We start from the raw sequence: 27,086 nt of genomic DNA on the forward strand, positions 1-27,086 counted from the left end.
ATTGTCATATAAGGCAGCTAAAATGGCCTCCATGGTGAGCTTACTCATAGTGACAGATTCCTGAATTAGTTCAGTTCCATCTCTCACATTTCTGATATGTAATGAATCAACACAGACTCTTTTTGATTGCTTTGTGTTGTTTTGGTGCAATTAAAGTTTAGTTAAAGTGTACAATTGACTTACCGAGCTGTTTCACATTTAAAAAATTATTTATATTCTTCCTCTTGTATCACCAGTTTGACTTTCTGTTATTGTTGTATCTATTTCAGTCCAGTCAGCCAATGGTAACCCTTAAGTTGAAAGCAGTGACTAATTGGATCAGAACAATAACAACAAAGAAGGAATCCAACTAACACAGTGAGAGGGTCCCTTGTTTGACAGCTACAGAAAAATTGCATCATTGCTGCAATTCCAGCTGCTTGCCAACAAGGAGAATGCAGATCTCTGTCATCCAGAATGTCTTTCAATACCAAACCAAAAATACTGCTATCAAATTAAGATCATCCTTTTTATCATATAGCCCAATATTAAGATTATAAAAACTATGTGGTGAGGTTATCTCCTTCCCTTTGTATTTCCTTGGTCCTGTAGGTTACTACAGTGATACAAATAAAACCATATGCAAAATCAATTATTTGTTTAGATGTTACCAAAATATAGTTTGACTTCTTTTTTTTTTAAACTGCATTTCATTTAAATTATAATCTTGGGGGAAGAGGGTCCAATTTTTTTTCCCCGTATGTGTTCATTGGCTGCCAGTACAGAGATGTTTTGGTACAAGCCTGAGTATGTGAAATAACAGGTCACAGCCCAAAGAACTCCAGGCAATAAATATAATTCTATATTTTCCTTTTCTGACTTTACTCCTGTGCCACAAAATTTTCCTGGAGTAATAGCTGGAGATGAAAACACAATTTAGAAAAAAATGTTAGAAACTAGAGTCCTTTACATTGTTAATCACATCTAATAAAGGTCTTATCTTTACTGGCATTGTGTGATGGAGACACAGAACAGTCTCCCTGAGAAGTGAACAAATGCAATTTGTCAGATGAGGTTCTGTCCCAGCACGTTTAGTGAACTTGCAGTTGAATCTTGTTAATGGAAGGAGCAGCATCATTGTTTGTAATTGAAAGAATAGTTCAGGAAGTGCTGTCATTTGGGGCTGGTTTCTGTTTGTGTGCTCGTGCATGACTGGTGTCCTTGGCAGTATATGCACCTGCTGAAGCAAGCAGAGCAGCTCTTTCTCAGACATCCCATGTTTCTACAGCAGCTGCTGCTTTGAAACTAGGCTGCTTTCCCCATGGCTCAGCTCATGAGCAGGACATACTAGCTTTGGTGCAGTTTCCCTAAGAACCTGCTCTTAATGGCTGATGCAGGTAAATCTGTGATGGGCTGTGCTATAATTCAGGGATAAATGCTTTGTTTTCCTTTGTGGAGAGTGGGTAGCCTTCCAGTGCCAGAAGGCAGGATTAGTAGAGTGCTTTGGTTCAGTTTACTTCCAGAAAAATGCATACCTGCAAGAAAAAATTATTCCTTCCTGAAAGAAGTGTTCAGAAAAACTATTGTAGTATGTGCTGTGTGGTTGATCCCATATGATGAAAATGGGGCTATACAGACAAGTGTGAGTAGAGATTTCATGTCCCCAGCATCTGAAACTCCTTCATCCTTTCTTTGTTGCCCACCACTGAAAGACAAGTGAACAAGGAGTGAAGAGTGAAGGTAATGAAGATGAAAGCATGAGCCTATTACAATTGTCTGATAATGACCTTTTGGAAATGCAGTTAATAGATGATTTTGTGTATTAACATGTTCTTGAAAGGAGGAAAAAACTGAAAACAGCTCTCTCTGTGCAAATTATTTGCTCTACGCAGCAAAAGAAAATTCCCCAAATAAGCCTTACAGTGATATGCTCAGGACAAAAGGTGGTGAAAGCTGGAGAGACAGAGCTTGCAGTAACTTATTAATTTGAGCATATTTATTTTGTGTATCTGTAATTTTAAGTCGTCTTCCAGGACAAACAAAAAAATGCTCCCGAGATTAAATTATCACAGTGGTCTCAGGTCAGTTTCCAGTTTCATGCTTCTCATTTCTTGCATGCCTGATTTCGTTCACTGCTTTTTTTTAAAGCTGATTTCCTAACCTCTGTGTCATGGTAATGTTCAGCAGTGCAGCTAAGTGAGTTAGCTATGAAAGCAGAGCAAGACTGGTTCCTGAGAAGGGTTTTGAGTAGTGGAGGGATAAGAGATAGAAGAATTTGTGCTGCAGGGTGAGAGAGGGTGGAGAGTGGAACCCGAGCTGTGCCTTTCCTGGCAGTCTGGGCTGTCCTGGACCTGGTCCTGTGCTGTTTGGCAAAGTCCTGTTGTCAATGGGAACACAGGCACAAGGGTCTCCCAGACAGGTTGTGGAGTCTCTCCTTATGCCAAGTATTCAGGCATCTGGGGCATCCAGCTCAACAGTCTGACTAGGATTTCATAAAACTCCAAAAATGCTGCCTCTCCTGTTGGTGTGAAAAGCTTTTGTCACTCTGCTGCTGAAATTCGTATGTTCCTGAGGAATGTTTTGATGATTTGGTGTTTTCTCTGTTGGAGAAAAAGTTCTGTTGAGAGATTACTGGAAAAGTCTGCTCATTGGTATGTGATGTGTTGCTGCATACTGCGTATTGAAACCCAGCAGGATATGATATGACAAATCTCAGCTGATAGCTGAGAAGGTGACAGATGCACTACCAGTCCTAGATATTTGACTTCCTGCTCAAGCAGCAACTTGTTTCTAAAAGTGTATCTTGTTTGTTTATGGAGCAAGAAACAAAACGCTCAGAAAGGCTTTGGTTATTGTCCAACTAAACCATAAAGTGTAAAGTAGTTTCAAGAGCTAAATTTGTGAACCTGATTTATGTGATCAGTAGACAGTCAATAAATATTTGAAAACTACTTAGTAATATTTAATTTTCTGCAAAAGTGCACAGCTGGGAAGACAAGCATACTCAGCAAAAGCAAATAGTGGTGTATAAATCCAAGAAAACCAGTCAAGGGGAATGCTCTGAGCATCAGTCGTGCTACTGGGTGTCACTAACGACAGGAGGTGAGGTGACACAGCATGGGTGACAGTCACTGTGGGAATGGCTCCAGAGGCAAGCCTCTGGTCTAGTCAGGGCTAGACCGCGGGAGCAGAAGAACATTCCTTGTGGTCCCTGGGGTAGCTGGGATGCTGTAAGTCTGCTGCTGGTTGTTTATCTTCACACTGGCCTTGCCCGTGCATCACAGACACGAAGACAAGCCTACAACAGCCCTTACAAGGCTCTGCAGCATGGCAGTCTGTGAGCAAGTGTACAGGATCGTGAGGATGCAGCCATAAACCCAATCCAGATTCCATTCTGCTCCTGCCTGGCTGAGGAGGGGTTGAAATTCCCTGGATATCTACTGATCTGCTCAGAGCAGAGGTACTTGAGGTAAACAGCAGTGGCCATTGAGCAGTACTGAGAGCAGGACAAACAGAACAGTTAATTCAGTATAACACAGTAGTGCCCGGTGTGAAGTGGTTGTGCATTCCATATAATTCTCAGACATTGGTACAGTTACCAGTTCTCAAGGGCTAGTGAAGTGAAGTAAGCTACTGTTTGCATTTTGGCCAGAGGTCTCAAAGACCAAGCATAGATTTGTGTAGTTGTAGGGAGCCATGTAGGTGCAGTTGTTTAAGTTGCCTTGACTCAAGAATGGGAAAGAAGCATTTGAAGTATGTCCAAATCCATAAGGGATTTAGGCTTTAGCGACATTTTGGGGAATGGTCTAGGGAAGCAAAGTGGTGATTCATTTACAGACATTTAGTAAAAGTACAGCAGTCTTCCAGGTCTAGAGAGCTCCCTGATTTTACATATTTGTATAAGTAATGCAATTGTTTTCTGAACAGCTGTTGGTATGTGGGAAAACATGCCTATTAGTTCACATTAGTTCACGGAATCCTTACATATTGTCACTGAGTCTTTCATTAGTAATCAACAAGAAATTACTGCACCTTAGAATAGACATATAAAATAGTAGTGTCTTATTTCATAGAAGAAAAAAAAAAGGGAAAAATATACCTATTACCTAGCCAAATATGATACAAATTTAAACTTTGGTATTATTTCTTTTATTGTGTTTTTGTTGATGGCGAGGATGACCTGAGTGTTCTTCTAGATTGTTTAAGTCATATACATAACCCAGAGTTAACACAGTCTTTGTCTAAAAATCAACTCTTAGTTCCAGAGTTAATGAGTGGGATGTTTGCTCCCTCTGTACAGGAGAATATGGATATCTGTGTGTGCTCTACTAGCATGTTCTTTTTCCTTTCTTCAGTCCCACTCTTGCCATGGCCCACAGGAATCTGACTGGAAGCTGTAATGTTAACTGTGGATGTAAGATTCATGAGTACGAACCTGTCTGTGGATCAGATGGAATAACATATTTTAATCCTTGCCTAGCTGGCTGCATCAGTGGTGGAAACCACAGCACAGGGGTAAGTGCTTCACCCACATCCACACACAACCCTGAGTAGCCCCTTGGGACTAGTGCAGATCAAATACTTCTCTGTTCCTAGCTCAAGCATCCCTCCTCTGAGCTTCAGAGAAGTTCTCTGCAGGTGACTCATCCATCTCTGAGCCTTTCCATGATTCAAAAGACTGGCAATGCTGTTATTGCATGGTCCCAACCCTTTCTTTAAGGAGACCTTCCTTCTAAAGGAACCCTAGCTTCCTTTAGTTGTGTACCAGTTTGAGGCACAAGTTCATTTGTACAAAATGAATTCTCCAGCCGAGTGAGTGCAAATGCCGTGGGATAGGGAGGGCTGGTGTTTCCCATACAGATCCCAAAGACCTTGGGGGCTGTGAGCTGATGCCTGCTGTTCCTGCAGGGCTTGGAGCGCGTACCTTGAGTCAGTGTCATCTGCCAACACAGGCAGCCATGTCACACTGTCTTTCTTCAAGCTCAGTCTTACCTTTTAGAGCAGTTTGGGGTTTTATGTGACTCCCTCTCTGAATTGAAGGAGGAACTTAACTCTTCAGGTAGTTGAAGTGTTTTAAACTCGTGTTTAAATTCAGTTAGGATTTGTTTAAAGTCATTGTTGTTTGTGTCAGCCTCATCATTTTGCTGAAGCAGCTCTTGCACCTTCACTGGAGCACTGATAGGTCTGTGATTTTCCTGGCTAGGTAAAGACTGCTTGTGTATTCAGCTCTTGTAAAACAGTTTGACCAGTCCCATGGCCTTTTTCTAAACCTCTTCCAGGCTAAATGAAGGTTGTCATCAAACTCAAGTAACCAGAACTTAAAGGATGTTAATAATCTGCTTTCTTTCTTGGAAATACGTTGCTTGTTCCAACCCAGCATTCTACTTATGCTGAACTTTTATCCTGCTGGTAAAACCAAACCATGGAAATTTGGCAGTTTCCAGGACTGGGCACAAGAAGACAATTGACAAGTAGAATCTGACTTAAGTATCAATAGAGCATTATGGTCATATTAGTTTCCTTAAAAAATCAACTCTTAAATTTTTCTGTTACAGAACTGTCCTTTAAAAAAGGATAATTAAGAAAGACAAGAAGTAATGTAAACATTGATTTTCTTAGGGCTTGATTGTGCTTTCCAGAAAGCTAAAAAGTATCGGTCTCCTGATTTGCAGTCATGAGCCAGCCAGTGAAGCAGGAGGATGTTAGGTCCAGCACTGTGTTTTCTCAGGTCACCTGGATAATGGTCTGAAAAAGCATGTTCATACATAGATGCCAATGGGAACAGATTAGTTTCCCGTATTTTTTTTTTTTCCTTTTTAGATTATCTTACTGGTTTTTAGTAGAAAATTGTTTTTGACCAATTGGAAAAGCCTGCAGTGTGAGCCTGTGGTTAAATTTCAGTGTCTGTATAATCTAATTCGTGCTTTCCTGGATTGAGACATAGGCTTGATCTTTGTTGCATTTCACCTGATATTGAACTGGCACTATTAATTTATTTAGTAGTGAAATAGTCTGGGAGCTCTTCACTACAGATTTTGAAACATACTATTGCATCTTATGATTTAAGAAAAGATACTTCATGGCCTGAAGTTCTAACTCTCTAGCTACTGGTGAATAGAGTAGGGCTGACATTGCTTGGAAAAGGCATTTTTTGGATTAAGTAATCCTTTTTGTATGGTATTTTAAAAATAACAAATGTAAGTTAGTGCCGCTGTATAGCACACAAAATGTTGCTAACATAAAATATTTGGATTTAAGTTTATAACATAGAGTGTTTTCAAAAGTAACCATTTGAAAGTTTGAACTAAGAGGAAAGGATACCAGTGTACAGTTCCTACCTGGTTTTTATACATACATATATATACACACATATATCTATTCCTATACTCTTAATAGTTCTGTCATGCTATGTCTGTCCCTGTGTTTAATACACAGACTTAGTTTTGCTGATGGTGAACCAAGATTGAGTAGTAAAGAGCTCTAATTTCTGTAGGATTCCTATTTGACATTTGCATTTGGAAGCAATAAGGAGTTTAGGGTGAGGTACCCTAGGAAGAAATCAGGTAATCATGTGATGTTAGAGTGGAGTGCTGCCTTGGGAAACCAGAATCTGTCATTATCTTTGTTTCTAAGTGACATTGGGCAAGTCAGTTAAACAAAACTTTTTCCCCTTGGTCATTATTAGTCTTGTATTTTTAAAGTTCTGGATGATAAATATGAGCAACAACTAGAAGTGCCACTTGTAGATGGACTGCCTAAATCTGTATTTGAAGGCATGAAAAGTTAGATTTAGAATATATTTAGTTGGATATAATGGAAAATATTCTGAAAAAAAGGATTCCAGTTGTCTCAAATTAGTCACTCATGTTTGTGAAATCTTTGATCCATTTCAATCACTTAACTACAAAATAGAGATCACATCAATACCTCATAACTGTTTTGAAGATAAATGACTCCTTTTTGAAAGAGTTAAGCTATAATAGTGAGTGTTATTGAAAATCCAGATATGAGACTATGAGCCCTTCCATCTTTGTAATGGAATATTCTTAGTCTGAGGAAAAAATTCCTGAGGTGACATTTTGAAAATGGGAGGTAAAATACTGGATAAATACATACACTATTAAGATGTTCAGCTAAATCCTATGGGGAAAAAAGTGTGAGGCTACGTGGTGGCATGGATGCACATAAAGGTATACATTAAAATGGACAAACAGACATGATTTGGATATGTCTTGATGTCCAAGTGCTGAAAGTCACTATCTTAAGATGATTTTGTAACTTCTGTGCCTGTGTGATCCATGGTTTGATGAATGCAAAAATTGAAACAGAAAGCTCCTTGCTGTAACATCATGTAAGTCCTGGCCAATTTATTCCATAGCACTGGAATATTCTGATCTGCTGCACACCCCTTTACCACACATTATATGAAAACAGAAGTATCATAAATGTGAAAGAAGGCTATTTCTGATCTGGCTCTTTCTCCCCTTGTTCAAATGACAAGGGGACAGGCTTCTGTTTGCCTGTGAAATGCTACTTCTTTTTTCAGTCTCTTCATCTTAATTACATTTTCTTTGTCCTTTCAGGAATCTCTCAGTGGGTCCTCCAGTCTCACTGTTTTAGTCTCTACTTTCCCTTTATTCTTTGTTTTTGCCCCTGTCCAGATCTACACCCACATCCAGGTGGATGTCCCGAGACTCAAAGCATGAAGTCCAGCTTGTTGCTCTTTGGCCAGATCTGGGTAACTTTCCATTAACATGGCAGAAGACACTGCCTGAATGTGAAAGTCAGCAGCTTGCTGAATTTCAGAATATGGCATTGTCACTGCTGCCTGAAGAGTGTTTCCTCACATTTTTTGTAGTACAATAAAAACAATATTTTTCTCCAGCCTCCCTGTCAGAAGTGATTGAATTGTTTTGTCAATATTTCCCAAATATATTCCAGATTTTTTTTAAACTCAGACTAAATAAAGCAATGGAAAAGCAACCTCATCACAGAGAGTCCTGGCCAGCTTTAAAATTACTTGGAGACATAACTTTTTTTTGCTTGTGGTAATGGTGCTCAAAGCAGAAGATTCTCTATGGAGAAGTACCGCAGGACTGTCGCACCATGTCTCTTTGCAGTGTCTTTCCTACATGTATTTTTCACGTGGCAATGTTCTTTTCTGCCCTGCCAGGTCAGAAATTACACAGAATGTGCCTGCGTGCAGAGTCGCCAGGTGATCACCCCGCCGACAGTGGGCCAGCGCAGTCAGCTCCGGCTGGTGATTGTCAAAACCTACCTGAACGAGAACGGCTACGCCGTGTCTGGGAAGTGTGATCGAACCTGCAACACACTCATCCCCTTCCTCATCTTCCTCTTCATCGTAACCCTTATAACAGCATGTGCCCAGCCATCGGCAGTCATAGTGACACTCAGGTGAGAACTCAGTTATGCTTTGTAAGTACTTTTACCGTGCCCGCTATCACCAGTGCCTGCCAAGCTTGTGTATCTTTCAAAAGTGAGTAAAATCCTTGTGTAGCCTTAAAAAGTGAAAGGGCTGACAGGGATAGGGTGAAATCTGTTTGTATTTACAATATGGAGTGGATGATTATCCACTTCAGGAAAAGTGAAGTGCACACTAAATTCCACGTGCTATAAAGAGAAAACAAGCAAAACATCATGAAAGAAAATTATTACTCCTGCAAAATTTTCAACCTTCTTAGAGCAATGGTTTGGATTTTCAAATGCAAAAGAAAAATGTTAGTATTTAAAATTACCCTTTTCTCAATCTTAAAATTGCTCATTCTTGCCACATGCCTGGTTTTGAGCCTTCCTTTTTTATCTTCACAAGAATTTTGAACTTGTCCTGTAGCAGTGGTGTTATTGCCATTACTCTAAGGATAGAGAACAACACAGCCTTTGTAGGAAAAAGGCAGTGGGATTTATTTGTCCACTTGAAAAAAAAAATTATTTTTGGATTGGCTTTTCCCATCTCTGCCATTTAGTTTGATAAACATAATCATTCCCTGTAACATCTTCATCCATTTAAAGCATAGTTTCTGTAAGTGAAGTTCTGTTGATTTTTAAAGGAAAGTGAGCTGAAAAAATATGGTCTATTTCTAAAATAAATTTGTATTTGTTTAATCTATGTTGCTGCTGTTTAAATTGAAGGAGGAATTAGAGGAAAATTATATAAGTATTTACTGGAGCATATAATTATTTACAAAGTATACCCATAAGCATTGGTTATGGTAACAGGAGGACAAGGAATGGTTTGAAGATCTCTATTTGGTTTGGGATCTGAAGCTGAAGAGCTCAGAGTTAAAGATATAAGTTCTTTTCAGATGAAGTTGAGTTGGAAGATAAAAAAAATTCAGTTCAGTTTAAAGAGACCTACAAGGAGCACAGAATCATAGAATCTGAAGGGGTTTGAGGGGACATTAAAAATTACCTAGTTCCAACCTGCTATCGAGGACAGGGACACCTTTCCTAGACCAAGTTGCTCAGAGCTCCATCCAGCCTGACCTTAAACTCTTCCAGGGATGGGGCATCTGCGACTTCTCTGGGCAATCTGTTCCAGTGCCTCACTGCCCTCACAGGGAAAATTTTTCTCCTAATATCTAACCTAAACCTACTCTTTTTCAGTTTGAAGCCATTGCCCCTTGTCTTGTTCCTATGTGCTCCATAAATACTCTCTCTAATCATCCAGTCCAACTGCCTGACCACTGCAGGACTGAGCAGAAATGAAAACCTGTTAGTGAGGGCATTGTCCAAACACTGACAGGCACGAGGCATCGACCACTTCTCTAGGAAGCCTCTTCCAGTGTTTGAGGTACTCTTCAGAAGCACACCCAAAATGACTGAGATGCAAATGGACATCCTGTCCATGAAACCAGGTTCAAGCTGATGTGAAGTAAATCCCTACAAATGCTTGAAATGCTTGTGGTGTTCATGTCAGGTCTCAGCACTACCTGTTTAGCTACTTTAATTGCTAACATAGAGACACATTTTGTCCTGGTCTTGTGTAAAATCTGTCTTCAAACTGAGCTTTTTTTTACACCAGTCGTGCGCCTTTTATTTCTTTGAGAATGTCCTCCCAACGAGGTAGGATTTCCTTCTGGTAGTGTTGGCTTTAGAGCTTCAATCTGATATTCTGGGACAAATTTAGGCCCCTCTAAAAATAATATTAATAATGGCAAATCTTTGTAATAGGTCATGGAACTTCAGAAAACATGAGGCAGGTCATAGCTTTGGTATCCTTAGACTCATTTGGGAGCTCAGCTGAGAAATCCTCTAGCAGAAATCTTTGCCTCACCTCCTCAAAGGACAGGCACTCTCTTGCTGTCATTTTCTCAGCTCAAGTGGCTAAGGTTTATGCAGGAGCCTGCTGCTGATACGGGGAGGACTGTGCTGTATCCCACTGAGGAATTTTTCCTTCCAGTTTGCTTTTCAAAAACTCCATAAAATGGGTGTAAGAATCACTGTTGGGACATTGAAGCCAGGCACTTGGGGCTGGACAAATCAGAATTCCAGCTGCTCAGCATTACCTCAGCTCTTGTGTGACAGCACCATTATAATTCAGAGACTTCTGACTTTGTTCCTTCTGTCTCTGGGTTTTCCCACATGTAAAACAATAGTAATAAAAAAAAATACTGCCTTTGCATTGCAATTAGCAAAGGCAAATGAAGATGAATATTGCAGTGAGCCTCACAAAAGTGAGCTACATAAGGGACAGCTCCAACAGGATTTTGTAATGCTCAGTACAAAAAATGGGGGCCCCCACATGTGGACAGTGACACCTGCTGTCCCAAACCACATACTGTGCTTTGTGCATTGGGCAAAGGTCTGTGGCCCAGGTTGGTTCTCCACTTTCTTAATTTCTTGACTTCAAAACTGGATTTCAAAGCTGCATCCCATTGACCGCAGACTTCTTGTGTGTTTTTATGGTGTATTTCAGTGTCATTAGAAGCTGTCTATCTTAAGACCTTTAGATTAAGAATTAGAAATATTTTAAAATCTGTAGATAATTTGTGGTTTACTAAAATTGTAGTTGCAATGTGGAATTGTGTTGCTTTGTATTCAGTCTTTGTAAGCTTGACATTTTTCCGTAGAAACCACTGGAAAGAATCTTGTATTACTTCAATGGGAAAGATATTTAAAGAGTCTGTTGGGATGTTTGTACTGAAATTTTTCATTAAGTAACTCCAAAGTGCTTATGCTGCACAAAGATTTGTTAAATTCAGAAACTGAGTCCAGCCTTCAACAGTTTAGTTATCTATTAATTCTAATTTACCTCAAAAATATTAAGAAAAATAAATAAATAAATAAACCAAATAAAATATGAAATTGTAGAAAGCCATCAGGAGAAGCCATGAACATTTTGTGTGGGTTTTCTAAATTTCCTTAATGTGTATGGATCAAATTCTTCGGGCCTTACACAGGTAAGGAAAGGTCAAAAGGCAGGGCTGAGATTTTGATTAAACAGGTTCAGGAGGGGCTGGCTGTATTTTTTCCTATCAGTAGAAGTTAACAATAGTAGAAGCTAAAGAGAAGAAATTTAGACAAAGATTTTCTATAGCTGAGAAAAAAGCCATGAGGTAGAGCCAGAACATACAGGATGATTATTGGTTATGACTGTTTCTTCACTGGAGTTTTCTGTCCACCTGCTAGGTCTGTGGAGGATGGAGAGCGGCCCTTTGCACTAGGAATGCAGTTTGTTTTATTAAGAACTCTTGGTAAGTCTTACAGTAGTAACTCAGCATTTCCAGAAAGGCCGTGTTCAGCTTAAATGCACCATAAAAGTGTTAAAATTCCATAAATCTGCAACTAATTGCTTGACTAAATGTATTAGGAACCTAAAATTAATAACTTCTGAAAAGATTGCATCTGAAAATGTGGTTAATTTGCTTTTTTTGGTTACCGACTTTCTAGAACAACATTGTTTCACAGAAAGATAAATTTTTACAATTTCAAATTGTACTCAAAAATTAATAATTATTAAATATTGTTTTAAATTATTTTTTAGCTTTCAAAACCAGAACTGTGTTGCTTTCAACAATAACAATAGTTTTTCTAATTTCTAAAATAAGCATTTGTTACTTAATGTCTTTCTTCTAATATTATTTAATGTTTTTCAAGTGTTCTAAAGCAAAAAATGGATAGATGTTAAAAGTCTTTATTTTTCAAAGCATTCTCTTTCAAGCTCTTGAATTTCTAAAATCCTGCCCATAGAGAACACTCCAGGTGTTCAGCTACTATGAAATACATGACTAGAGCAAGCAAGATCTATTCTAAGAGAACAAGAGAAACCCATAAAGCTGCATCTTCAAGTTTTGTTTGAGGAAGGATATTTCAATCTCATCTTAATGATGTTGCATTTCTGGAGAAAACAGGAGCATTCATTAGACTGGCTGCTTTTTTAGCTGCCTTAGAAGCTAAAGACTTGTTTCTTGGGAAGATCTATTCAAAAGGAAAGTTATAATCTTAATGGTTTTACCCCTTACATCAATCTTCAAAAACATTTTATGATCTTCAGTGCTTTTTCACCTTAATCTAAAAACAGTACCTTTCCCAGCTCAAGGGCAAAAGATGTTCAACAGGTAACGCTATGGACATAAGGTGTTTTCACCTTCTATATTCCTGAGACCAAAACTGAATTTTTTTGGGGGGCACACATAGCTCAAGAAGAGCTGTCTGGACACAGCAGACTGAAGTTGTAAGGTGCTGCAGCATTGGCTTCTTTGAATTCTTTCCCATTTGTGATAGGTTTCATGTGTGGGGTAAATAGTGTTGATGGGAAGATTGGCTGGCCAGTTTTCCATGTTTTACATTTCATGTGAGAACAGCAGTGTAGAAATGTTGAAAATGTTCAGCCTACACTCTTTGGCTGGGGCATATGTTTTCTTTAGAAGTTTTCCACAATATGCTAACACATATTATTTCTCTTGCTATTTTTGTTTCAGCTTACATTCCCACTCCAATTTATTTTGGGGCTGTTATTGACACCACGTGCATGCTTTGGCAACAGGATTGCGGCGTACAAGGATCTTGTTGGGAATACGATGTCACCTCGTTTCGTTTTGTCTACTTCGGGTTGGCAGCTGCTCTCAAGTTCGTGGGATTCTTTTTTATTTTCCTGGCCTGGTATTCCATAAAGTGTAAAGAAGAACAACTGCAGAGGCAGAGTTGGCGGGCTTCGCCGGTGAACACTGTGAGTGAGATGGTTGGACAAGCCGGACCCCAACAAAACTATGCACGGACGAGATCCTGCCCTACCTTCAGTTCCCAAGGAGACATCAGTGTGGCACAAGGAATGAACTGCTTAGCACAGACCTACCCCGGCCCTTTTTCAGAAGCAATAAATTCCTCAAATGAAAATGCATTGGAAGTCACTGTTGAGATATAGACCCCCGGCTTGGTAATGTAATATTTAGTTTTGTTGGTTGGCTTAGTTACGGCGCCTTGTAAAACACCTGTGCCTTCTATTTTTAATCTAAATGTAACACATGATAAAACCAACAAAGCTTGATGCAAACAACCATAATATGTTCCTGAGGGCTGGATACCTCAAACCAACCCAAGTTCTTAATTCTCCCCTCCCAACAATGGAGTTTTAAAAATTGTGTTTGTAATTATTTCAGATGTGTCCATTAAATGTCCATGCTCTGATCTAATATCATTGTAAATTTGAGGTGTTATGAACAGCAGAAGTCAGTGGAAGAGCGGCAAAAACTCATATTGTTGATGTCTAGACTCACAAAAATGCTTAAATGTACTGTCAACTTCATATCCGCAAATTGTATTTTTAATAGATGAGTAATTACTGTGAGTTCTGCTACAAAGCACAACTGAACTTATTTAAACTATGCAACTTATTTGGATAATTGTATGTGCAGCAAATTAAGTTTAAAACTTGCTTTTAAAGACGTTACTGCAATTGAATTTGAAAGGGGCTATTTTAAGGCATAATCATTAAATTAAAAAATAACATAAGGTTTAAAGTACTGTTAATAACATGTCAAGCCATACAAAGATTTATGCATCAGGTAGCGTTTGCAAATGTTGAGTTGTAACATCTTTATCCTGTCAAAATGGGCATTAATTTTCATAATTGGGTTGTAGTCATTCTTCATGAAGTATATAGGATACTGTAATGCTTGAAGTAAAAAACTTCAGTATTGGTTTATAGTAACAAGATGTAGGAATCATACACACATACCAGTGCAGATATGTGCATACTTCTGCAGTGTTATTTGGGTGACTCTTACTAGCACCAAATCCATACTTTCCTGAAGAAGAAGACAGCTGGTTATAGCTTGGTAGGAAGTTTGGCTGTCCTTCAGAGTTGTGTGCCAGTCTAGTTCAGCTTCAGTGGTAAAGCCCTGAAAGAGAGCTAGTGGCCTCCTGTGTTGTCTGGGACCTGGCGGGTCCCTCGCAGCCAGCGGCAGCAGAGTTCAGGCTGCGGGAGTGAGCAGAGGAGCCCCTCAGGGGGCTGTGAGCAGCCTGCCCATCGTGGGCAGAGCCAGCTGGGAGGCTCTCCCTGCACTCTGGCACTGCCGAGGCTCTGCCACCCAGGGCAGCTGGGCAGGAGGGCTGGCTCAGACCTCTGACTTCTGCCACACTTCGGCCTCTCTGGCTGCCCGGTGCTGGGCAGGCTGGTGGGATGGGCCTGGAGGTCCTAGTTGTGTGGTTTTTCCTTGTCCATCTGCCCTTCCTTTTCTCAGCTTCACTGAAAGCTCCTGTGAAGGCAGAGGGGGAGTTTGTCTCTTTTTTGGCCCTCCAGGTGAAGAGCAAAGGATAGAAATTATTGGCAAGTGTGGACTCACAGGACATGATGTGACCTTTGTTTATTCTAAATTACTATAGTGTGTTTTCTCCCTGGGAGATGCTGAGACTTTCTAATCAAATGTGCTTGGCATTTAATTTCTTGCTCTGGAGGCTTTGTAGTGCCATGCTCATGAAGTAGTAATGATGTCTCAAAGGGCATAAAATTATGTCAGTTGGACACTGAGAAGTCAAGGCTGTATTATGCCCTGCAGGGGAAATCTTAGAAGTGTAGGAAATTAAAAAGCGGTCTTTTAAGAGGATCAGTGATAGTCTGGTTTGGATTTTGCATAGTAGAGAACTTGTGTGAAAATAAATAGGAAAGAGCAGAGCTTCTACATATTTTTGAACAGAGTTACTCCTGATTTAATTTTTCAATTTAGAACACGTGTATTGATCAAGTACTATATGGAACCAAGTCCTTTAAAATGAAGGCAGTACTCTTGTTGGCATCCGTTGAGTTTTCCTGGGAAGAGATTTCCCTCTCTGCCTTTGCCAACTGCCTTTTGTCATCATGTGGATCCTCTTGTAGCACATGGGACTACCTGTGGGGCTGCTTATTTCAGAATGTCTCGGTCCATTTATGTAGTCTGTAACAATTCTTACTCTTCCTGTCTGAAAACTCTGATTCTTCTACCCCAAACACAGAGGAATATTGTTTTGATCTCTTCCTACAATTCTGTCCATATTCACAGCTTTTTTTGGGTTAAACCTGAGAATGTCTGTTCTTCTTACGCAGCCACCACATATAATGTGTCTTCAGCCAGCACACACTTCTTGAGATAATTGGCTTCTTCCTGTCCTGAGAAATAAATTTCCTTGGCTCGAAGGTGCTTGTTGCTATAGGAGATCAGAATAGATGATAAGAATGTTTCCTTTTGCTTCAGTCTGGAATGCTTGTGGCATCAAGAATTGTCTACCATGGCAAAAATTGGCAAAGTAGTAGGAGAAAGTGTAACTGCAGCCCAGCACTTGTCCACTTTTATCACTTCCCCATTTTAATCATCACTGGGAGAAGTGAAGAGTGACAATCTTTTCAAATACCTCAGAAACAGAGCACTTAGGGAATTGTAAAAGACTGAAGATTAATCATCTATCCTGATCTCTTGTATTTCATGCCTTGTGTGCTTCTGTTCCATACAAAAATCAAGGGTGAGCAGATTAGGACTGTTAGGAACTAGGTGGCACTGATGCCAAAGAACGAGAGTGATAAAAGTGACACTTCTGCAGCTGCTGCTGTTTCTGGGCTTTCAAGGGATTTCAGAGCTTGTTGCAATGGAGACCATCTACTGTTTAGGATATCCTGACCTTTCAACTTCAAAGAACATTCATATTCCCTAGATGGTTGAAAAAGTGTAATGTAGAAAGAACAATGTTAACTTTGGAAATACTGAAAAAACCTTCTATACACACTTTCAATTTTAATTTTTAATGAGAATTTAAATTTTATTTTTTCTTTGAGAATTATATGCAAAACAAAATATAATTCTTTACTTTTCAAACAGATGTTTTCCAGCATTGTCATTGACCTGTACATGGACTGAGACCTGCTGAACACTGTTCTGAGGCTGTCATTGCTGGAGGAGGCAGAATCTCCAGACATTGAGTGCAGTCCTAGCAGTACTTATGGTTGACACATGGTGCTAAACTGACTTCACAGGAACTAAAAAAGAACTCTGCCTGTCATCTGGTGAAGGGGCCCATGCTGTCTTCTTACTGTGAGATCCTCTCACCACAGAACATAAAATTCCATTAGGATGTAATTTTTGCCACCTTCCCTCTCTATCCACAAAAGGTTTGGTAGCAGTGAGTACAAGAAAAGGTGAAGCAGGTGTCCTGCTTACCCACAACCTGCTCTTAGTAGCAAATCCCAGTCACATGCAGCTTACCAGGCAGTGATAACATGGAGCAGCAACATCTGGTGATGGTCAAAGTGTCACCATGCCCTCATAGGAACAGACTAACTCCCTCTTAGTCCTGGTTTAGAGTGAGGAACATGAGAGGAGAAGTAGCCCAAATATATGGTCTTGAGTGAACAGGTTAATTGTCCTTGCTTAGCTTCCCATTCACCCTTGTTTCCTCAAAAAGGAGAAAACTTCAGAATGGATGCAGCCATGCCCTTGGGTGCTTATGAATGCAGCACCCTCAGGAGATTATTTGTAGATCTTTGCAGGGCTGGAATAATCTGGAGAGTAGGACTCTCCATGTTTCCAGTTTTAGTCAAAAGCCTTCTGGTTTTGGTTGCCCTTCTTCCCCTTGAGCATACTGGATAAAAGATGGTATAATTTGGAACCAATGACATCTTGTAGCCTTTCAGTACAGAGTGAGCAGCTGCAAGAAACTTTGAATATTATGGTGCAATTTGTATTTGTCTGGAAACTTTCAGTTCTTTGGCCAGCCTATATATCTTTAAAAGTGCGTGTAGTAACATGCAGTTCTTCAGAACTTACTGTTATGTAAGTGGAGGCACAAATCCCCTACTAGGTATTAGAAATGTACATTTGAAAGGTCCTAAATTATTTAAAAACACTTGAATATAGTGTTTTCAAAAATATGGGGGGGGGGTATATTATTAATTTGTAGTATTAGCTATTCATTCATTATGGCTCTGATCCAGCAGAACACTTACATATGTGGGTAAATTTATATATTTAAGTAGTGCACTTATATACATATGTAAGTAATGGAACTGAATCTTGTCTGCATTCAAAAAGAAATTCCTTTATCCAAAGAGTATTTCTACGATGAGCGTTTCCCCCATGGATTCATGATAAGTGGGAACCAGACTAGCACAAAGTAACACTTACGTATTGAGTGTTCTCCCGTGGCATTCAGGTGTGGCTACTTACATATCTGGCAATGGAGGAAGGCTGTTGTTTTCAAATAGAATTCAAATTCAAAATATTTTGTGGGAATGGTCTAAGATTCATTCTTGCTCTTCCTGCCATTCATTTATTTTATGAAATTCTGTCTGAAAATCTGTGTGTTACATGGGGAGATAGATTAAATAAAGGCATCCTTCTGACCTTAGAGCCAATGAACTTGCTCAGGTAATGCTGTAGACTCGAATTGTGCCCTTTCACGGGATTTGGACCTAGAGGTTCAGGTGACAAATGGTCAGTATCCCGCCCAAAACAGAGCAGAGCACTGCCTGCTCAGTGGAACTTCAGAGACCATGTCTGGGACAGGGGTCAGCACCTTCTGCACAATTCTTGTGGGTTTTCCCCCAAAATGCCTAAATAATTGCTGCCTTACTACACTTTCCTGTGCATGTGATAGCACAGCTCTTCATGGTATTATATTGACGTAAAACTGATGATAAATAGGTCCAAAGTGTCTTACTGCTATTTTGGAGCCAGATTCTTGGCCTCACCAGTCCAATGTTGAGGCTGAAGAATTAGGCAATACCACGTGTTGGAAGTTAACATGCTGGTGCTTTAGCAAGTGTGTGTGAACTAGGGAATATCAAGCTTATTTAGCTTTTATACTCTATTCACTGGTTATTACTACTATTTTTGGAGATGGGAGACAAAAAAAACTTCCTAAATAAGTTTATCTTTTTCTGTTTTCTCAATAACATGTTGTTTACAATGGCTTAGGAGATGCCATGCTTCATGCTTCAGAATCTGGGTTCCCCCAGCTGAAGCCATCCAGCTGTGGTTGCTTTCTGGAGGCTTAAAATACCTGGTAACAGAGATTTACCAGGACTGCGACCTGCATCATCATTACTTTGGACAGAGTATTTGCTGATCATAGATTAAACCTGTAATAACTCATTTCAGGTTCTTCACATACTGGACATGATTCTTTGGACGTTTTCACCACTTCAGAGTGCTTAGAAAATGGGCGGTCAACATCATGGTGGTAGATTTATTCTTTGGTAGGGAATTGAGGCTTCTTTTTTTCTTTTAACATCTTGTTTGACAAGTAAGAACTCAAAAAGATTACATGTAAACATTGTCACAGAGTAGAGATGTGGAGACTTCAGTGTGAGTACAGCTTATGGTCAGGGTTCACATGATTTGTCTCCTTTACACTGAATATCACTAATACATGTTACTTTGTGGCCAAGGGTTTGAAAGTCTACCTGATCCTCAGGAAAGAAATTTTTCCTGTATTTTCCTCATTATTGCATAAATTATGGAGGAAAGTTAACACTATCCATGTCTCATGGCCATATCCGTTACATTAAACTGCAGGTTTTTAATAACTACAGTTCATCATTTTAGCAGTCACTCCTCCAGTCCTTTAGTTGTGCTATTTTTTATTAATACAGCCTGTTAAACACAGGCCTAGCTTTGCAATTTCAAAGTAGCTCCAAAGTTTTCTTGACTTCAAGTGTTACAGAATAGATGCTTACTTATCCAGGTTCCATTCTATTCTTCTAATTATTGCATTATTCATTGTGTGTGTTGGTTTTTTTTTTTATCTTTTTCAATCTCAAACCACTTGTCCAATGTTATCCTGTAACAATGTTTTGTTCATTATATAGAATAGGTGAAAAGCTGTGGAATTAATGAAGGGCTACAAAAAGCATCCAAAATATTGTTCACCTTGAGGAAGGGTGAGACAGCTTGATAATCTCTGGACAAAAGACTAAACAACACTGTGGTGCTAATAGGTACTGAAGTATTTTATGATGTATTCATTCTGACTTAAATGACATATTCAAGGCGTGTCAATGATGCAACTGCATGTGTTTCTGTTCCTGATGTCTGGGCTGCTCTGACAGTGTTTGTAATTCCTGGTGGGCCAATTCCTACCTAGCTCTTCTGTGGGAAAGTCATTTCAGGAGTCTCTGTAGGATTTTACCCAGCACTGTTAGGTAAAGTAAAAGCTGCATAGACCACGGCAGTCTCGTGTAGAATGTATTCAGCCTGATGTAGCATGTTACTTTATTTAGTTGCTTTGCTTAAGCAGGGGCTAAAAATACATTCTATAGTAATGATGAGCAGCACTGGGCTAAATTCTGGAAACCACTTAACCAAGCAATATTAGCAAGCGTTTGAATTAAAATGAGGGTTGAGATCTGAAATATGAATGTTCTTTCATGGAATACCAGGAAGAGAGGGGTAGAATAAGTGCAAATTCTATCTTTAGTAATGGGAAAAGGCCAAATCTGGTTGACTTTAAAGTGAGCTATGATTCCAAAAGGAGGGTTTGTTTTCAAAATCTTGACGACAATATTTCCCTTTTGAATTCTGAACCATAATTTTTTTGTGTTATTGTGCCTGGGCTGCTCATGCAGGGCAGGTGTCTGTATTCTAAATAGCACTGAAAGCACTAATAGCACTAATCACACTTCTGACCGACAGGCCAGAAATTTTCCTCTGTAGCAAACTCCATATTTGAAAACTTGGAGGGAAATTTCCAAACAAAACAAAAAAATACGTACAAAATGATCCAAAGCTGAGTTTCAGTAAGAAAAGAAGCAAATTTTATATTGGTGAGATCCACAATTGAGGGGAGGCTTTCCTGAAAGAAGACCTGCTCTTTTCACCAGCTGAGCACACGGGAGTTTGGCCCCTGGCTGCAGTGCATACCTTTACCAAATGATTTTTGCAGAACAGCAACAGTCTGGGTAGTATTGTAGGAGCATGGAGTGGGCACACTGCCTGTAACTCTTTAGTTTTTAAAAAACTCATTCTTAAACAAATGTGTAGAGTATTAAGGAAGTTTGTAGAGTATGTCTGATGGTATGAGTGTGTGGGTGCTGTGCTGTGGTAAAAAGAGAATAATTGGTTTATGCTGGGTATTTTTGCATACTTTAGGCTCCTGTATGGTTTTTTTTTTTAAATTTATATTTATTTCTCAGCAGAGCTTAGAGTAATTTTAAAGTTATATAACCCATGATTTAATGAAACCTACTGTCAGCATCTGTTGTAAACACGTGTTTACAAAACAAACTCTTGAATACTTGATACTTGGAAATAAAAAATAGCATATCATGTGTGTCGATTGGGTCCAGATCCTCTCTGATTTCAGAGTAAGACTTTACACGTTCTCATTTCTGATACATACAACCACAGAAAAAGGCATCTCTCAGATCCCCCTGCACGTCAGCAGTGTCCAAGGCCAGAGCTGTTACACCAGGGAAGGTGGGTGAGATGAGATTTGTCGCACATCTCGGGTGCTGTCGCCAGTGGAGGCTGCAGAGGTGAGCGCTGGAGCACCGGCAGGGCTGCGGGAGAGGCTGTGGCGTGGCTCTGCACTGTGGCTCTGCACTGACACCTGCAGCCCGGCGCTGTGCACGCTGCAGGCACTCCAGGCACTTCATGTGTGACACCAGTTCTGAAATGACCCCATTTACTGCACGTTGGTTCTCACTGAAAAATTATGCCACAGCACACAGACAGCACTGGGTTTTGCTGAAACTAAAGGAAGAAGTTTGTTACAACATCACACGGACCCAGGTACCCAGGGCTGCTCAGGGCTCAAGTCTACTCCTGGGCAGATCTTCCTTGGACAAGGATGTTGCACCTCTTGGTTTCTCAGCCCTGAGTGTTTTACACAGATCCTCTTTGACTGTGCTTGTGTGACTTCAGTGTAGACAGCTGGAGGCATCTCAAGGGATTTTGGCTGGGGCGTGGAGGTGGTCTGTGCTCAGACCTGCCCTCTAAAATACTTTCCCTCAACTGTCGCAAGAACCTGCAGGTGACTGAGCTTCAGAATAATGCCCTGATCAAAGTTTGTTTCTTTGTTTTTTGCAAAGCTGCTGGTGTGCATTTTCCTCAATAACAACAGGATTCACCTACATATAAGAGCTCTAAGTCATGGCCCTGCCCATGGTGGGGGTTGGAACCAGATGATTTTTGAGGCCACTTCTGACCCAAGCCATTCTGTGATTCTGTGTCTAGTTCTGGAACTGAAGCACCATGCATCCTTGTCTTCTGCAGTGCTTTCAGTTGCTAGGCAGTCTCAGAAAGTGTCTCACACTGTCCAAGGATGTGAGGGCAATAGTGGCTGCCTTATCTTAAATTCCGGAGGAATCTTTTTATGTAACATTGCTACCTCCCAAAGATGTGCAAGTTTTAAAGTTCTTCCTGTGCATCTCCAGGGGCCCTTCAGAAAGTAATGAACTATGCACTGCCTTTCAGAATAGACACATCTCTACTGCTCTGCAGATCACAAAAAGCCACAAAAGTCATTCTCTTGGCCCACCCCCATGTGAGGAGCACTTGCCAGATTTAGGCACTTGCTTCATTCCTGAGCCTGCAACTGCCTGTGAAAGCTTCCTGACAGTCACACCATGCACTGCTCATGCAGGACTTGGCTGCCTCAGCTGTGGGACAAGGAGTACTGTGGAGAAAGAAATACAAAACAAATTGGGACAGCGACACACTGCTTAGGCTGCACACTTAGAGATATGACAGATTTTGGCCTCTTTAACTTGTTTTTGTTTCATATTTGGTGGATGTTTCCGAGAGAGCAAGGATCAGAGCTCATTGTTGTCTGTACTGCTTGCCTGCAGAGAATGGGTGTCCTTTATACTTCCTTTCCTCCACACTCCTATAAGAGGCCTGTAAAAAAGGCTCCCACCTAGTTCAGAGGGTAGCGCACTGTTTAGCTGGTAGTTTAGATGACTGAGTGCTGTCCTAGAAGAAGGAAAGTAAGTAAGAAGTGACAACTTTCAAACTAGTAAGATGCTTTCTTCCATTTCCTGAATGAGTACTTCAAGCTCTCAGGTAAGGAGGAAGGACAAGTGGGTGAATCAATGGACCACACTGTTGCACCATTCCCTTCTCTATCCCTGCCCCAGCATTGAGAGAGGAAGCACCTTGCTTGGTTCTTTCAAAGAACTGTACTTTCAAAAAATGTAGGGCACATTGTTGATGCTGGATAATTCCCTGCATAAAGATACAAGAGGTGGTTGTGTGGGACCTTGCTTCAATTTGCCTTTGTCCTTCCCAAACTTGCTGGCTCAGCCTGCTCTGCACCCTGCTTTGAGATACATCCTGTGCTTGCTGGGTGCTTTCAGGGCAGACTTCTCTCAGGGCTCTATCTGACATTGCAGTGACTGCTTTTGGAACACTTGGATTCATCCGCTTTCCTGATCTCTGCAAGCATCACCTGTAACTTCATGTCTGCAGGAGCATCAGAGTCCCAGGACTATGTAAAAGAAAGAAGAGTTCAAGAAGCACAGATTCAGAGGCTGAGTTTAGGTGTGAAAGTTGTCTTATTCACAGGCCATTGAACAAACAGAGAGTTCATACAAGAGGGAGTTTACCTTGAAAGCTAAATTCTTTTTCATGCTGCCTCTTGTACAAGGAGACACAAGTCCTGACTAGGGATCTGTGGTTCACTCTTGGTAAACGCTGCATGTCTGGTCTGCAGTGCTTTGCTGTCACAGGGAGAGCTGTGCAGGGAGGAGAGACAGCAGCAAAGCAAGGCATGGCTCCATGAAACATTGCATTACTTCTGGGAACTGCTGGTTGTGCAGCTCGGTGTACGGAGTTCAAGGAAGAAAGGACTGGATGAATTCGGAATTAAAAAAAATTAAAATCACAGCATGACTTAAACAAAAAAAAATATACATTATTCACATCCTCAGGAATAATTTATACCTAACAGAATGTTGTATGTTGTTACCTGTTGCTTTTAATGTGGATGGATTCTTAAAACTGAAACTGTTAACATATTTTTGAAATAAAACTTGTTCAGCAGGAAAACTGGATCATGTGGACTTCTCTGAAGCACGTAAAGTAAAACACTTTTTATTTCAAGAAATATTGCTTCTAGACTTTCCCGAAGCCAGAATTGTACTATAAAAGTATCACAGAAATATTATACAAGATTTAAAAACACAGTTTGTATCCTAGTAACTTAAAACCTATGTACAAATAGCATCATTCATGACCATAAATATGTTTTTCTATCAATCAGCCCATGACACATACATCAGATAAAGAACTAGTAATTTTAACATATTTACAGAGTCCATCAAAAAGACTGCATCTTAAAATTATTAAAATCTTACTAAAAGAATCTCCTTTTTTAAAAGTTTCAACTTAAAATACAATGTAATGAATGTAAGTTTAACCTGCAGTGCTTGCAATAGCCAAAAAGTATTCACTACACTAAATAACAAGGAAACACACCCGTGAGTTGGACACTGTGGAATTACATCTGTTTGAGGTAATTCTCTTTTGTTGCTGTTGTGATAATTATTTAGAAATTTATAGAGAAGCAAGGGAAAATATTAAGTTTTGAGTAATACAGATTTTTGAAGTCATTTTTGTATTGTACTTCATATGATTTAATGTTTGGTAAAGTTCAAGAAAAAATTTAGAATACAACAACAAAAATTATTACTAAACTACTATTTTTTACTCTCATGTGCCTTTTGTTTCTAAAATAATGGAAACCTAACATGATTTTATCATTCCCTTTAATGCCTGTTCAAAACAAAAAAAGAATTTGAGACTCAAAATTGTAATAATTCTTTGAAGATATTGCTCAGAATAATAAAAATCAGGTGGGTGACAAAACATTTATGTACTGATGTAAACCTTTCTATCAGTATCAGCAAAAAAAAAAAAGTCAGAAAAATTAATGGAATTTTAATACTGACAACATATAGGGAAACAATCCAATTTAAACAAATTCTTCTACAGTTAACAATCATTAGCCATATCTTTCTGAAAGTAAATTTAATAAAGCAACAAAAACATGCAATATTTTTGCTAAAATAATATTTGAAGAGTCTGTTTCCACAATCCATGGTGTTTACCTCTTTCAGGTCAGTCTGTTGATTGGTTTCACAATTTCATAAGATAACAAGCAAACTTAAGAACCTGTAAGGTATTAGATGCATAAATGGTATGGCATACAGATTTAAAAGTGCATTTTACTTGAAAGCATGGCATTAAGAATTGCCAGTGGTTAAAATAATTGATGGAAAAGACATTATGCAGGCAGACTGAGTGAACTGAAACACTCAGCCATGGCAGGATCATTTGGAAACAGAGAAAGTGACTTGGACATTCTTTTCAAAGAAATAATTTTTCGCTTTCAATGAATGTGGTGCTGCATTTGAAAGTTAACACTGTTTCTATTAAGGGAAGACTGGAAATCTTGCTTCCCAGTGTGGAGAATTGCAGTGAGAGCATGTGCATGTGAATAAAAAAAATGCACAGAGACAAATACTGAACTGGGCTCAATTTAGCTGCAAAACGTATCTACAACAAACATGGAATGTCAGTTGTCTTGATTACCTTTATTAGTTTGCTAATGAGAAAAAGGATAACTTATTTAACAGTTCACAACTTGATCTAATCCAAGGAGAGTGGAGCTGAGGCACTGCCTTCTGCATTTAGGATTTGTGAACTTTCTCCTGTGCGACTCTGTTTGGTTTTTTTTAAGAAAGTTCCTTCTTCCTGGGTACTGACAAGTGAATCCCTAATGGATATGTTTACAGTCTGATGAATGAAGGGTTCATCAGACCTCATGGGAAGATACATTTGGTCTTCAAATATATCTTCCACAGTGCCACTGTCCTGATGAGTGTCTTTTTGAGGAATGCTGATGGGCTGTAGCATGAAGCTGTGCCGGGACTCCAACTCTATCAAACCGTTTCCACTGAAATCCATATCCAAACGGTCTGATTCTTCATCCTCCATCCATTTTTCGGCTGGATGACTATTTCTCCAGTGTGCGTCATTCAAACTACTTTTCTCAGGAATATCATTGTTTAATTCAAGTTTCCTCTCCTGACTTGAATTCACCGTGCTCAAAGCAAGGGCTGCAAAGTCTGTTGGCACAATAAGCTGCAACTCTTCCCCAGTCAGGCCGCTGGACTCCTCAGCAGAAGCCATTTCCACCAAGGTGAACGGCGTGGATGATTCGTCCCCGTTGCTTCGAGCAGTGTTATCCTTGTCTGGTTCATTTTGCTGGTAGTAACTGTTCAGCAGTGCAAACATTCTATCTACATCCTTCAAGTAATTAGTCCAGTCAGCCAGACTAAGTCTAAAGTTGTGTCTGTGTTCATATACACTTTCATTCACACTGTACAAGTCTTCCAGTCCTTGCCAGTCAATGTCACCAGTGAAACTGGGCAGCTTAGCCTTCCCATCCATCCCATAATTGTCCTCTGTTGAAAGAAAGAATAAAGTCTACTGGTGAACACTATTAGAGGTGCAAGCAAAGCTTGAATGTGTGTTTCTACTTCAATTGACTTGAAAGCACCACTGTTCATAGAGTAGGTAGCTCGAAGTGTAAGACACTCCACCTCTTCTGTCATCATGTGGATGGTTCTGGCCTTGGATATGCTCACAGCCCCTGCTAAATACACAGCAAGAACTCCCTGTCTCCTGCTACATCCCTGGATGAGTCAAAAGAGAACAGAGGCTGGTCTAATGGGGCTTTGTGATGGCATTCAGAGATGAGTCCTTCCTCTGATATTTCAAGGCAGGAAAAATGTTTCAATACACAAATAATCCATTTGCCTTCCTTGAGCACTCCACCAAAATATACAATAACCAAACAATGGTTAAGTATAAAAGAGGGGGCTACCTCTGGAAGCCATTGGTGATCTGAACTTCAATGCCCAGATGAATTTTGATCCTGGGTAGCTTAAAAAATATGGTCTACAAACTAACCAAACACATTTTATTTAGTAAATTATAGCCAAAGGGGGTTTTAATCTATTTTGTAAACATTCATTTTAGTTTACATGGAACAATTTGGGGAAATGAAAGCTGTAAAAAACTGGTGTGAATTAATTTATAGGACTGCACCACTTTGTAAATAGTGTTAAAATACACACAGAGAATCTTTTTAAGGTTTTGTTTTTTAAAAAAAGCTTTCAAAGAAAATATCTTTTTCAAATAATAAGTCTGAATAAAGGGCATAGGTATGGGTTTATAAGTCACAACAGAGCTACATTTTTTATTGATCACAGCCAGAAAATGCAAAGACACGAAAGAAACCCACTTCCAAAATATTTTAAAAATTCGCTACAGTGACTATAGTGACTCAGATGACCTGTGATGTGAAGCCCATTTTATACTGAAAGGTAACACTGAACAGCACTGTTTTATTTAATTCACTGGGCAGACTGAATTCACTTCAGGAAAGATTTTGATATCAACAAGGTGGTCTACAAGGAAAGATGAATCAAGCAATTCAAATGTTTGTCAGGGAAAGTGACAAATTTGTCCTTACAAATGATACTGCAGTCAATTTTTAGTAATTAACTCACTGATAATTTATTCTCTTCATGAAAACTGTACAGGCAGGTAGGCTAGTATCAATTACTTTAGAAGATCAAGTGGCTCCAGTCCAACCATGTGAACTGAGCTCAAATC

At 39.6% G+C, this 27,086-nt stretch overlaps 2 protein-coding genes across 3 annotated transcripts in view; one reads left to right on the top strand and one right to left on the bottom strand.

Moving 5' to 3' along the window:
- SLCO5A1 (solute carrier organic anion transporter family member 5A1) overlaps positions 1-22,818 on the top strand; it is a 74,588-nt gene extending 51,770 nt beyond the window's left edge. The window contains exons 6-9 of the mRNA XM_063392808.1: positions 4,335-4,494; positions 8,153-8,394; positions 11,629-11,693; positions 12,921-22,818. Coding sequence (XP_063248878.1) covers positions 4,335-4,494; positions 8,153-8,394; positions 11,629-11,693; positions 12,921-13,363 — 910 coding nt within the window. The 3' untranslated portion in view covers positions 13,364-22,818. The remainder of the gene's footprint in view (positions 1-4,334; positions 4,495-8,152; positions 8,395-11,628; positions 11,694-12,920) is intronic.
- Positions 22,819-23,479: 661 nt separating this feature from the next.
- The window catches only part of SULF1 (sulfatase 1), a 123,980-nt gene continuing 120,373 nt past the window's right edge, over positions 23,480-27,086 (bottom strand). The window contains exon 24 of one of the 2 annotated variants that reach the window (XM_063392784.1): positions 23,480-25,870. In XM_063392784.1, the coding sequence (XP_063248854.1) occupies positions 25,053-25,870 (818 nt within the window). In that variant the 3' untranslated portion in view covers positions 23,480-25,052. The remainder of the gene's footprint in view (positions 25,871-27,086) is intronic. The other variant, XM_063392796.1, reaches the window with a different exon arrangement.

Source organism: Prinia subflava, chromosome 1 (genome assembly GCF_021018805.1).
Source record: "Prinia subflava isolate CZ2003 ecotype Zambia chromosome 1, Cam_Psub_1.2, whole genome shotgun sequence".
In the NCBI taxonomy this organism is placed as follows: domain Eukaryota; kingdom Metazoa; phylum Chordata; class Aves; order Passeriformes; family Cisticolidae; genus Prinia; species Prinia subflava.